A 13,644-nucleotide genomic window follows, 5' to 3' on the forward strand; every position below is an offset into this window, starting at 1 on the left:
TTTGACCAAAAACAACAACGTGTTGATGATTCTGAGTGGTGTTTGCAGCTGTTAACTCGTAATACACCCGAGTTTTTCCGTCGATATGTGACAATGGATGAAACATGGCTCCATCACTACACTCCTGAGTCCAATCGACAGTCGGCTGAGTGGACAGCGACCGGTGAACCGTCTCCGAAGCGTGGAAAGACTCAAAATGCCGCTGGCAAAGTAATGGCCTCTGTTTTTTGGGATGCGCATGGTATAATTTTTATCGATTATCTTGAGAAGGGAAAAACCATCAACAGTGACTATTATATGGCGTTATTGGAGCGTTTGAAGGTCGAAATCGCGGCAAAACGGCCCCATATGAAGAAGAAAAAAGTGTTGTTCCACCAAGACAACGCACCGTGCCACAAGTCATTGAGAACGATGGCAAAAATTCATGAATTGGGCCTCGAATTGCTTCCCCACCCACCGTATTCTCCAGATCTGGCCCCAGCGACTTTTTCTTGTTCTCAGACCTCAAAAGGATGCTCACAGGGAAAAAATTTGGCTGCAATGAAGAGGTGATCGCCGAAACTGAGGCCTATTTTGAGGCAAAACCGAAGGAGTACTACCAAAATGGTATCAAAAAATTGGAAGGTCGTTATAATCGTTGTATCGCTCTTGAAGGGAACTATGTTGAATAATAAAAACGAATTTTGACAAAAAAATGTGTTTTTCTTTGTTAGACCGGGGACTTATCAGCCAACCTGTTAGATGCGCCTAGAATTTCAATAATCAGAAGCCTGTAAGCTGTAAGTTTTTCTGAAAGTAAACAGAATAATTAGAACTTATTTTTGTTCTATTAAAAGTCAATTTTTTTACCTGCAGAGAATATCAAGTTCAATTCTTAATTCTAGGTTGCAGATTTATAATCTTCTTTTGCCATTGTAGCCTTTTAGAATAGGTGTATTAAGAGGCTCGGTTTAATTTAATTTTAGTAACAATTCCTTTCCAAAATTTCTACAACCCAGCAAAAAGTGGGTAAGCACTAGTGATTCTTCCAGTAATACGAAATACAAAAAATACCAGTATTAAAATCATATCTTGAGGTCCGGGTTCGAATCCTGCTGAGACTCAATTGTTTTTTTATTCGTATTAAATATTAACACCCTTATACAAAAAAGTCAAAGAAAATTTCAAGTCTACGTTTACAATAAAAATTCCCTCGATAAACTGTCAATAAATTGTTTTGCATATGGACATCAATCTTGCAATTTTTTCAAATAGAATAACCTCTACAACAGAATAACCTACTAATAGCGAAAATTACATTTCAGAAAAAATTGCAACATATTAATTTATAATGCCAATATAGTACATCATTTATATTGCAAAATTACATCATTGAACAAATCCATGCCGTGGAGTAGGGTATAGTGTGTTGGATTACAACAGGTCTGAGTTCGATTCCTCCTGGCGTCAAAGTACAAATTGTACCATAAATATAAACAGAGGGAAAGAAAGGAGTAGTAAAAGGCCGAGAATACGAAACTAACTCATAAGAGAGAATAACATCTATAAACAGATATGAGAGCAGCAACTCACTCGCTCTTTTCGATTCTATTTATGGTATATCTATTATTTTTGGAGAGCTGGAATGCTTGCGACGAAGTACTTATTTTTCGACTGCTGGTATGCTTGCACCGAAGTATTTTCCTCCAATGTCATGCCCAAGTAAAAGTATTACTGCTGATAATGAAGAAGTTGTTACCTATTTGGCGCAGGCATACTTGTACTCATACCTGGTAATAGGAGTTTTTGCTGGGGAATTGAAATCATCTATTAAAATTTGAACCAATCAGAAACAAAAATAATGGCAAAGAAATGTAATATTTGGTATTGTATTGACGATACTTTGCAAATTCTGGAAATAAAAAATATTAACGGAAAATACATATTTTTATTATTTTTGGATATTTTTCATATATTTAAAACAAAAAGAAAAACAATTTTTACCATTACGGAGAGATTGTAATGCAGCTCATATCAGATATTACTCTCTACTTGGGTTCAAATTGAAAAAAGGCAGGTAAATAAAAATGCAATTTAATACCAAAACTACTTCGCAACTTGAAGGTGAATCTTCCAACAAACCAATTATTCTGTTTACTTTCAGAAAAACTAATTTAGCTTATAGGCTGCTGTCATCCTCAAAGTGAATTAAAAAAACTCCGTCGTATTAAATGATCTGATTTGAGTAATTTATTCTCTACAAAAAATATTGATCACTTATTTGCATTGCCAACAGCTGCTGACTTATTGGAAATCTAAGCGCATCTACATATTAGAAGGAACATGCTGACATGGTTTTTATGATAAGGAAGATAATGATTTATATAGTTTATTTTTTCACCATTTATTTGGTGTTAATGTAATTGTATGTGTAAGACACACAAACAAGAAGAACCAAATTCTTTTGTCTATAGCATAATTCACAAAAACAAAATATTAATTTTTTATAAGAAACGCATATAAAACTAAAAAAGATTTTGGGGCGCAATATATACATTTTCTGATTGACATTTTTGTCAATATCAATTAAGTATTTAATTGATTTAATCAAAGAGTTGATTGATTTTTGTCGCGAAATTAATTAAAATTTTAATTGTTTCAATTAAAACATTGATTGAATTTTATGTCAAAATCCAATCACTTTTTAAATTGATTCAATCACACAATTCATTGATTCCGTGACAAAAGTCAATTAAATTTTTAGTTGAAAATCGTGTTGGGTTTCAATCAAAATGGGTGATTGATACTATCATTTTCGTGATTGAAGACATTTCAATGAAAAAATGATTGAATCCGCGATTTTCGTTGTAAATTCAAAAAAAATTTTTGTTTGTATAGATCGATGGGTCACATTTCAATATTCTGTCAGGGGGAGGCATTTCGAACCAGTATTTTTTCTTAGAGATATTCATTTTCCGTACAAATATATATTGAGGGAAGGTAAATGTTGACTAGTTTGTGACCTTTTGTATACTTACCTAAATCGACATAACGTTTAAGTACTAAATACAATTCAAACAGTGTGGTGCCCATGGTAATATTTTCAATATTTGGCAGTTCTTCTAAGTTGTCTTCCGGAACATCTATTCGCTTGACATGACTGCAAACTTCATCAACAATAGATTTTGCGACATCTACGATTTTGTCATCATAATACTCATAAAGAACGGTGGAGAAGCTAACTCTGATTTTCCTGTATACAAACAAAACAAACCATTACTTATGTAATAACAATTTGGATGAAGAGACGTGAATACTTACTGGTGAAAATGTTTGTCGAAATACTCCATTGCTCTTTGAAGATCCGATCGGACCATTTGAATAAGTTTTATTAAATATTGGAGATTTCCTTCGTCCGATGTGTGATCACTGCTTTGCCGATTGGCTTCCATAACATGTTCAAGCCATTCTTTCGTGCCGGCATGTATGGCATCGATAGTAACCTCATCGATGGTACATTCCACGATAGGTTTTCGTGTTATCCATCCATATATGTTAGGTGAAAACAATTCAATATATTTTGGAATCTCTAAGGTTTTAATCTTGGCTAAAATGTCAAGAACTTCACACAACGTCTTCAAAATTTGTTTATCGCTGACATTCTTGGCACGCAATTTTCGAAGAACTGCGAAGGATGATGGCAAAATGCGTTTTACTCCATCCCAGAATGTCTTCATATCTTCTGATTCATTCGGCAGACTTTTTAGATGAGGTACAATTGTATCCAATATGGAGTTAAACAATGAAAAACTAAGAGCATGTTCCTCGTGTATTGTAGCATAAATGGACCATTGACTCATTGCACATTCAAATGTGGTCAAACCCGATTGAACAGCATGTTGCAATCGAATAGTCTCCGCATTTGTACTAAATTTACCACTCCACCAATAGTTTGCTACTTGTGATGATTCCAACTCATGCATCAGCAACAGCTTTAATAGATGTCTGTGCTCCTGTATAGCCACATGTTTATTTTTTTCAGCACTTAGTGCCAAATTCACTAAAATAGATCCTCGACTTTTAGTCTTACTACCTTTTTCCAAGTTATACCAGACAGTTGTTCCGGATGCTGGGATAGACTATAAATAGGATAACAAACCTGTGTATCAATAATAATATCGAATATATTGGAAGTCGTCTAGAATTAAAGTGAAACAATGTGTCCAAGTCGGAGGAAGCCGACTATATGATATCAATATTTTTCATTTATATAATTATGGGTATGGACCCAAACGTTTTCATGAAAATCGACTGAAAATTATGACCGATACCAGGAAAATAACAATTAATACAATGGACGGACGGACGGTGTAGAAGGTTCTAAAGGGTGATTCTTTTGAGGTTAGGATTTTCATGCATTAGTATTTGACAGATCACGTGGGATTTCAGACATGGTGTCAAAGAGAAAGATGCTCAGTATGCTTTGACATTTCATCATGAATAGACTTACGATCTGCCACAACGTCGAATTTTCAGTGAATGGGCCCTAGAAAAGTTGGCAGAAAATCCGCTTTTTTATCGACAAATTTTGTTCAGCGATGAGGCTCATTTCTGGTTGAATGGCTACGTAAATAAGCAAAATTGCCGCATTTGGAGTGAAGAGCAACCAGAAGCCGTTCAAGAACTGCCCATGCATCCCGAAAAATGCACTGTTTGGTGTGGTTTGTACGCTGGTGGAATCATTGGACCGTATTTTTTCAAAGATGCTGTTGGACGCAACGTTACGGTGAATGGCGATCGCTATCGTTCGATGCTAACAAACTTTTTGTTGCCAAAAATGGAAGAACTGAACTTGGTTGACATGTGGTTTCAACAAGATGGCGCTACATGCCACACAGCTCGCGATTCTATGGCCATTTTGAGGGAAAACTTCGGAGAACAATTCATCTCAAGAAATGGACCGGTAAGTTGGCCACCAAGATCATGCGATTTGACGCCTTTAGACTATTTTTTGTGGGGCTACGTCAAGTCTAAAGTCTACAGAAATAAGCCAGCAACTATTCCAGCTTTGGAAGACAACATTTCCGAAGAAATTCGGGCTATTCCGGCCGAAATGCTCGAAAAAGTTGCCCAAAATTGGACTTTCCGAATGGACCACCTAAGACGCAGCCGCGGTCAACATTTAAATGAAATTATCTTCAAAAAGTAAATGTCATGGACCAATCTAACGTTTCAAATAAAGAACCGATGAGATTTTGCAAATTTTATGCGTTTTTTTTAAAAAAAAAGTTATCAAGCTCTTAACAAATCACCCTTTACTAGTTATATTATATTCACAGACGCGCACAATTTTTATGGTAGGACTTACATACATTGTCGACGTGAAAATCCATAATCACTCACGAAAAACTGTTCACGGTTGACGTACAAACACGAATGAAGTTTTTCTTCACGACCGCGTATAACGAAAAGAATTCCTGATTCGCGAACATTATGCTGACTCAAGAAATTTATGTTGACTAACCATTTTTTGGAGGTACATTCGAAATTTACCTCTTGAGTGTGCGTAGAACGAATTATAGTTGAAAACAATCTACGGAGTGAATTATGGGGTAAGCGTTATTAAATTGTATACCCTGCCAGCATTTCAAAGTTCTATTTCATCATCATCGCTACCACAGACTCGTAAGTGACACTGCAACAATCGCCAACTGTGATAGTATTTTGCCATCACTATTCGGATGAAAGTATTTTGCCATCACTATTGTTACAAGAGCCATTTTATATTTTGTGAAACACCAAGCGCAACTAGCTTCTTATAATTTATTAAAATAAAAAGGATAATGAAGTGCTGAAAATATAGTTATTTCGCTTAAAATTGTGAAAGGTATATTGGTGAACAATTTTTGACTTTCCAAATGGAATAAAGTGATAGTTTTTCCAATATTTTTCCAGACACGCTGCCTCCATTGGGAATAAAAGCACTGGCTGATAGACGCTACAACATGTAACTCAACATCAATCTTTTATTAATGCATAAAAATATGTTAAATGTGATGTGATAGTCGTATAAATGTTATATTTATGAGAATTTATAAATGTTTAACAAAATTAATAAACAATCGTGTTTTACTTGACCACAACGATTCTTTTACAACTATCTTAAAATTCACTTTCTCTGATTGTTTGAAGGGGCTCTTATTGGCGTCCTTCTAAATGTATCTAGAAGGGCACCTAATAATTGCACTCATGCGATACTTTTTTGTAATAACTTGGCGTGGTACAACTTCTCAATAGTGACGGCGCTTTTCCGAGGAGTTTTGGATATCGTATACGACTGTTTTCGACGTAGTGGGGATTCTTAGAAGCGTCCCCAAATTCAAAAAATGTTGGCAGGGTATAGTCATGTTAGAGATTTTCAGAATAATGTTGGTCACTAAAATTGAAATGATTGGAAATGGGAACTCTTATCATTCTTAAATATGTATATACCCTGCCAGCATTTCAAAGTTCTATTTCTCATCATCGCTACCACAGACTCGTAAGTGACACTGCAACAATCGCCAACTGTGATAGTATTTTGCCATCACTATTGTTACAAGAGCCATTTTATATTTTGTGAAACACCAAGCGCAACTAGCTTTTTATAATTTATTAAAATAAAAAGGATAATGAAGTGCTGAAAATATAGTTATTTCGCTTAAAATTGTGAAAAGTATATTGGTGAACAATTTTTGACTTTCCAAATGGAATAAAGTAATAGTTTTTCAAATATTTTTCCAGACACGCTGCCTCCATTGGGAATAAAAGCACTGGCTGATAGACGCTACAACATGTAACTTGCAACTTGTAACTCAACATCAATCTTTTATTAATGCATAAAAATATGTTAAATGTGATGTGATAGTCGTATAAATGTTATATTTATGAGAATTTATAAATGTTTAACAAAATTAATAAACAATCGTGTTTTACTTGACCACAACGATTCTTTTACAACTATCTTATTGATTGTTTGAAGGGCACCTAATAATTGCACTCATGCGATACTTTTTTGTAGTAACTTGGCGTGGTACAACTTCTCAATAGTGACGGCGCTTTTCCGAGGAGTTTTGGATATCGTATACGACTGTTTTCGACGTAGTGGGGATTCTTAGAAGCGTCCCCAAATTCAAAAAATGTTGGCAGGGTAGTTATGCTAGAGATTTTCAGAATTGGAATGATAGCAAATGGGAACTCTTACCATTCTTAGTGTGACTAAAATTGTAAACGTTATTCAACTCGCGAGATTGAGTATTTTCGAGATCGTGTTTTACCGCATAATTTTACTGTGAACAGTTTGTTTTCATTTTAAACTAACTTTTAAACTCGCGCATCTAAATTTTTTTAGCTATTATCTTTTTGGCACTGGTCTATGTATAATTTAGCAATGAATCGTCTTACAAACGAACAACGCGTGTAAATTATTGAATTCTTATCAAAATGCAAGTGATATGCGGTGAAGATTTTATTTAATGTTCGGGACCGGTCAATTGGTCGCCTAGATCGTGCGCCTTTAGACTATTTTTATGGGGCTATGTTAAAGCTCAAACGGATGGACCATGAAATAATGATATGTGTACTGCACAATTACATGGGCTTCACTTTAATATTGAACGCTTCAGTGCATAGATGTGATTTTTGAACACTTCGTACTTTTAATGTAATGGCAGTTCTTCCAATTAGCTCGTTGTCATGTTTTCCAGTGGAAGCAGTTACAGCAATTTCTTTCATTAGTTTGCGTAAACCTTTTATGCCTTTCACGTCCATGATTTTGTTGACTTTTTCTTTCACAGATTCAGCGGCGTCAAAATCCCTTTTCGTGACAAAAGAAAAAAAGAATAGCAATATATATATATACATAGGTTAGATTAGGAAAATACAGTTACTTATCTAGAAGAACTTAAACAATGACATTACACTGTTAGAAAAATATGTTTTTCATATGTTCCGATATAAACAAAATGTGTTTCGGGCACGATTTTAAACCACAATATATTTAAGTGCGAACATGTAATGTTCCTAAACTAACACTAAATGTTTGGGACATCTATGTTAATATGTTAGAATATATTATGTTTGGGGCATGAATGTTTCATAAAAATAATATGTGTGAATGTAAACATATATAAATTAACAAATTTCGAGTAAACATATATATGTTGTGATATTTTATTCAGAGAGCGACAAAAAGAGAGTATAGAGAAATAAATAGAGATGGAAACCGGGAGGGTTGACGAAAGATATCAACATAACAAAGCGAGAGAATGAAAAGAGAACAATTTCTGTGAAACCGCTTGTATGTTGTTTCGGAAAACTGTTTTATGATAAGGCTAAAAATTTGATATGCTTAACTCTAAATATTATTTAATTTGAATAAAGAATAGACATTCGGAACCAAGAGAATTGACATTTGAAAAACAAACTGCATATGTTTTCGCCTTGAGAGCAGCATTTTATGCATGTGTGAACATGTGTTTTGTTTATCATTTTGGCATTATGGGCACAATTTTTCGTTAAAATAAATCAGGGGTCTTCATAAAAATAACGAAAGGGCACTATACTCTTTTTAGAGTTGGGACAGTAAAATGAAATACGGAGGAAATAGTGAAAAATTACACAGTAAAATGTAAAAAAACAAACTTTAGTTCCTCTTTATTAAAAAGTAGTCCACGAGGAGTTGACGGACACCATCAAATATAAAAGCGGGCATTAAGTTCGAGTTTTACAGCTAAAACAATTTAAAAAGTTTATTTTCTTTAAAATGAATTATTAAAGAAAAATAAAAGGAATTTTAGAGCGATGGTGTTAAATGCTAGTAAAAAACTGTTCACTCCTAAATAAATTTATGTTTATATTATAAAATTATGTATGTATGTTTATACTCGACTCCACGTTCTTCTTTTGTTAGTTTTTGAATTCCTTCCAAATTTTAAAGTTTTGTACAAAAACAGTTTTTTATTAAAAAATTGTTATTTTTGCAATAAAAAATAATATTTTATCCAAAAATCAGTCAATTTCGTATATATCAAGGACTGTTACTAACTATAAATCTTTAATAATACACATTTCGAAGTTTCGTTTAAAAAAATTTAATATAGTATAAATATAAATGTGTAAATTAAAAAAAAAAAATGTTCGGTCGGAGCAGGGATTGAACCCACGACCCTTTGTATGCAAGGCAGACATGCTAACCACTGCTCCACGTGGCAAACAAATGTATGTTTCTGTTAAATAATGTTATGTTTGCATGGGCTCGTGGGCGCTGCAAACTATGCTATATAAATGTAACTTAAAACGATAATTATCTACTGGTGACTATAACAGCTACGTAGCCCAGTGGATAGTGTGTTGGCTTACCAACTGTATGGTCCTCGGTTCGATTCTCCGTGCAGGCGAAAGGTAAAATTTAAAAAATTTATAAAAGTGAATAATTTCTTCAACATTATTTGTATTACAGAAAAAGGTGCCAATAACTAAAAAATTTCGTGGAAGTGAAAATTACGAGTATGTCAGGGAATGAGCACAATCGTGTTTGGGAAAAATTCTTCCAAGCATATAATATTTTTGGCTCAAAATGCTTCCAAAAATATAATATGTTCACATAAAACAAACATATTAATGTTTCGGCAGTATGCAATAATATATGTGCTTCCTGCGAAATATGTTTGGAACATATGTTAAAGAAGCGATTTTTTTTTTTGAGGGTGTAGGTACAAAAGATAGTTTGCCTTTCAAGATATAATAAGTATGTTTGCGTACTTTTCCAGTAAAAATTATCCACTTAAAACTTGCCAGAGAGTAAAATGTGGATTTTACTCTCTTTGCCAAAATTAGCAGAAATGTACGTGAACGCATACCAGTAAAAATTTGCCATAAACCAATTTCCATCATTTAAACCAACCACAAACATATTCATCATTTTTACTACACTTCTAATTGAAACCGTGAAATATATTGCATGTACAATTTGTTTATGACGAAAACGCAGCAGGCAATTATGTGCTAATCTAAATCTTCAGCAAAAACTTGCATCTTCTATGGTTCTCAAATGTCAAATTTGATTTCTCTGGCTCTCATGGGCAAACGAACGACTTCCAGTAAAAATTTGTGATAACTATCAAAAATTATCGGGTACTCGAACGGAGCTAATAATATATGCAAAATAATGTGTGTAAGCTTCTTCGATCACTGATACATTAGAAGATGATGATTACGCAAGGGTTTATTGGGACCGATATTGTTGTTATGGTCATAGGTCGCAATGCCCGAAAAACCTTGGCGCACCAATTCGTGGAGGGTGTCAGTTTTCATGTAGTCATTACCAGAGTGCATCATGAGGCCATCGAAGAATTCCGTGAACTTAGCTCGTGGCCAAGATACTGTTGGTTCTTGGGTTATGATGATGGTTTCAGTAACGGAGAAGCTAATAGGCACCTCAATATCATAGTAACCATACCATAACCTAAAAAAAATCGAGTCTCGAACATATACTACCAAACATATTCTGCTTCAAGCATATAATTTTAAGAACTTGTTTTAAACAAAAAATTGTTTATACTGTGCAAATATGTTATGTTTCATCCTAAGCATATCTTTTTGGAGGTCCCAAATAGTTAATTTCAATTTCCAACAAATTTCACTTTCTTGTTTATATCTATTATCTTGTTTATATCTATTATCTGAATGAGTAAATTCAATAATGTTTAGACTCAAACATTTTAAAATTTTAGGATGCATCGTTCATTTTCCAGATGCAACCAAAATGAATGCAAGGAAATGTGTCCGCAACAAAATCTCCAATGTTCCGATATTTGGAATCGCAACTTGCAAGAACTTACTTTTCTTAAAGCGAAAAAATAAAGATACTCGCGGACTTAAGTCCAAGTCTAATTTGATATTCTCATTAAAGAGAACTATATTGCCAAGATTTGAGTTTGTAAACTTTATGATTAAGAAAATATCGCCAAACGAAAATTTGACGATTTGCGATTCCAAATATCGGAACATGGGAGAATATGCACAGAAAACAAATTTCCGTAGTTAAACTAACGCTAAATTTAACTTATTTTTATTGGAAAAAATTTTTTGCTAGTAGTTAAATTTTATTATTTTTTAGAAATTTTCTACACACTCTTAGAAAAATATGTTTTTCATATGTTCCGATATAAACAAAATGTGTTTCGGGCACAATTTTAAAACACAATATATTTAAGTGCAAACATGTAATGTTCCTAAACCAACACTAAATGTTTGGGATATCTATGTTAATATGTTAGAATATATTATGTTTGGGGCATAAATGTTTCATAAAAATCATATGTGTGAATGCAAACATGTATAAATTTACAAATTTCGACTTAACATACATATGTTGTGATATTTTATTCAAAGCGACAGAGAGAGAGTATAGAGAAAGAAATAGAGATGGAAACCGGGAGAGTTGACAAAAGATATCAACATAACACAGCGAAAGAATCAAAAGAGAACAATTTCTGTGAAACCGCTTGTATGTTGTTTCGGAAAACTGTTTTATGATAAGGCCAAAAATTTGATATGCTTAAGTCTAAATATTATTTAATTTGAATAAAGAGAATGGACATTCGGAACCAAGAGAATAGACATTTGAAAAACAAACAGCATATGTTTTCGCCTTGAGAGCAGCATTTTATGTTATGTATGTGTGGACATGTGTTTTGTTTATCATTTTGGCATTATGGGCACACATTTTTTCTTGGTTCGTTAAAAGAAATCAGGGGTCTTCATAAAAATAACGAAAGGGCACTATACTCTTTTTAGAGTTGGGACAGTAAAATGAAATAAGGAGGAAATAGTGAAAAATTACACAGTAAAATGTATAAAAACAAAGTTTAGTTCCTCTTTATTAATAAGTAGTCCACGAGGAGTTGACGGACACCTTCAAATATAAAAGCGGGCATTAACTTCGAGTTTTGCAGCTAAAACAATTTAAAAAGTTTGTTTTCTTTAAAATGAACTATTAAAGAAAAGTAAAAGGCATTTTAGAGCGATGGTGTTAAATGCTAGTAAAATCTGTTCACGCCTAAATAAATTTATGTTTATATTATAAAATTATTTATGTATGTTTATACTCGACTCCACGTTCTTCTTTTGTTAGAGTTTTTGAATTCCTTCCAAATTTTAAGTTTTTTTACCAAAAACCGTTTTTTGTTACAAAATTGTTATTTTTGCAATAAAAAAATATTATTTTATCCAAAAATCAGTCAATTTAGTTTATACCATGCACTGTTACTGACTATAAATCTTTAATAACCCACATTTCGAAGTTTCATTATAAAAATTTAATATAGTATAAATATAAATGTGTAAATTAAAAAAAAAACAAAAAGTGTTCGGTCGGAGCAGGGATTGAACCCACGATCCTTTGCATGAAAGGCAGACATGCTAACCACTGCTCCACGAGGCAAACAAATTTATGTTTCTGTTAAATAATATTATGTTTGCATGGGCTCGTGGGCGCTGCAAACTATGCTATATAAATATAACGTATAACGATAATTATCTGCTGGTGACTATAACAGCTACGTAGCCCAGTGGATAGTGTGTTGGCTTACAAACTGTATGGTCCTCGGTTCGATTCTCCGTGCAGGCGAAAGGTAAAATTTAAATAATTTATAAAAGTGAATAATTTCTTCAACATTATTTGTATTACAGAAAAAGGTGCCAGAACTGAAATATTTCGTGGAAGTGAAAATTACAAGTATGTTAGGGAATGAGCACAATCGTCTTTGGGAAAAATTCTTCCAAGCATATAATATTTTTGGGCTCAAATGCTTCCAAACATATAATATGTTCACATAAAACAAACATATTAATGTTTCGGCAGTATCCAATAATATATGTGCTTCCTGCAAAATATGTTTGGAACATATGTTAAAGAGGCGATTTTTTTTGAGGGTGCAGCTTAATGAAATCTTACTTTTTTTAAGTATGTCTCAAAAATTTTATGAACTAAACGTGGGTATAAAGTTCAATGACCGTACACATAAGTCCAATATGAACTAAAGCAAACGAAGAATTTCGTATGATTCCCAAAAATAGTAAGAAAGAACTACTGTATGGTTAAAATGGTGATGATTTGGCGGCAATGACTTTCTTCTTTACTTGTAGTTCATTTTTTATTCTATGCGACGATGTGATTTCGTGAACTGCAGTTAAAAAGTGCAACAGGGCATTACATTTGCCTAGTTTTAACAACGCTTTGTGGAAATCCCAAAAACATTTTATTTAAGAAAATGTAATGTCCCAAACATAATATGTTCCAACATATTAACATATATGTCCCAAACATGTTATTCTAGTTTATGAACATTACATGTTTTCACATGTTTCATAATATGCTAAAAATTTGAGTTCGATCATATAAGTTTTAAACTTTTCGTTCTTGCACCCTCAGCGAGCTCAAACAAAATCGTTCAATTTAGTTTTGAACATGCGATTCATACGACTCGCAGAGACACAAAGTCTAATTCATTTGTTATATTTATATATGTTGGGGAATATAATAGGAATATAAAAATGAGCGGTTGGTATCAGATAACGGCTGCGATCTACCGCAACCGACCAGTATTTAGTAAACACCAACAT

General features: G+C 33.3%; 1 protein-coding gene across 3 annotated transcripts in view; it reads right to left on the reverse strand.

Moving 5' to 3' along the window:
- The window catches only part of stac (C2 and C2B_Munc13-like domain-containing protein staccato), a 197,861-nt gene that overhangs the window by 53,167 nt on the left and 131,050 nt on the right, over nucleotides 1-13,644 (reverse strand). For all 3 annotated transcript variants that reach the window (XM_075291047.1, XM_075291049.1, XM_075291050.1), the window contains 3 exons: nucleotides 7,675-7,834; nucleotides 3,301-4,118; nucleotides 3,018-3,232 (listed from right to left, as the gene is read on the reverse strand). In XM_075291047.1, coding sequence (XP_075147162.1) covers nucleotides 3,018-3,232; nucleotides 3,301-4,118; nucleotides 7,675-7,834 — 1,193 coding nt within the window. The remainder of the gene's footprint in view (nucleotides 1-3,017; nucleotides 3,233-3,300; nucleotides 4,119-7,674; nucleotides 7,835-13,644) is intronic.

This window comes from Haematobia irritans, chromosome 1 (genome assembly GCF_050003625.1).
Source record: "Haematobia irritans isolate KBUSLIRL chromosome 1, ASM5000362v1, whole genome shotgun sequence".
Lineage (NCBI taxonomy): Eukaryota > Metazoa > Arthropoda > Insecta > Diptera > Muscidae > Haematobia > Haematobia irritans.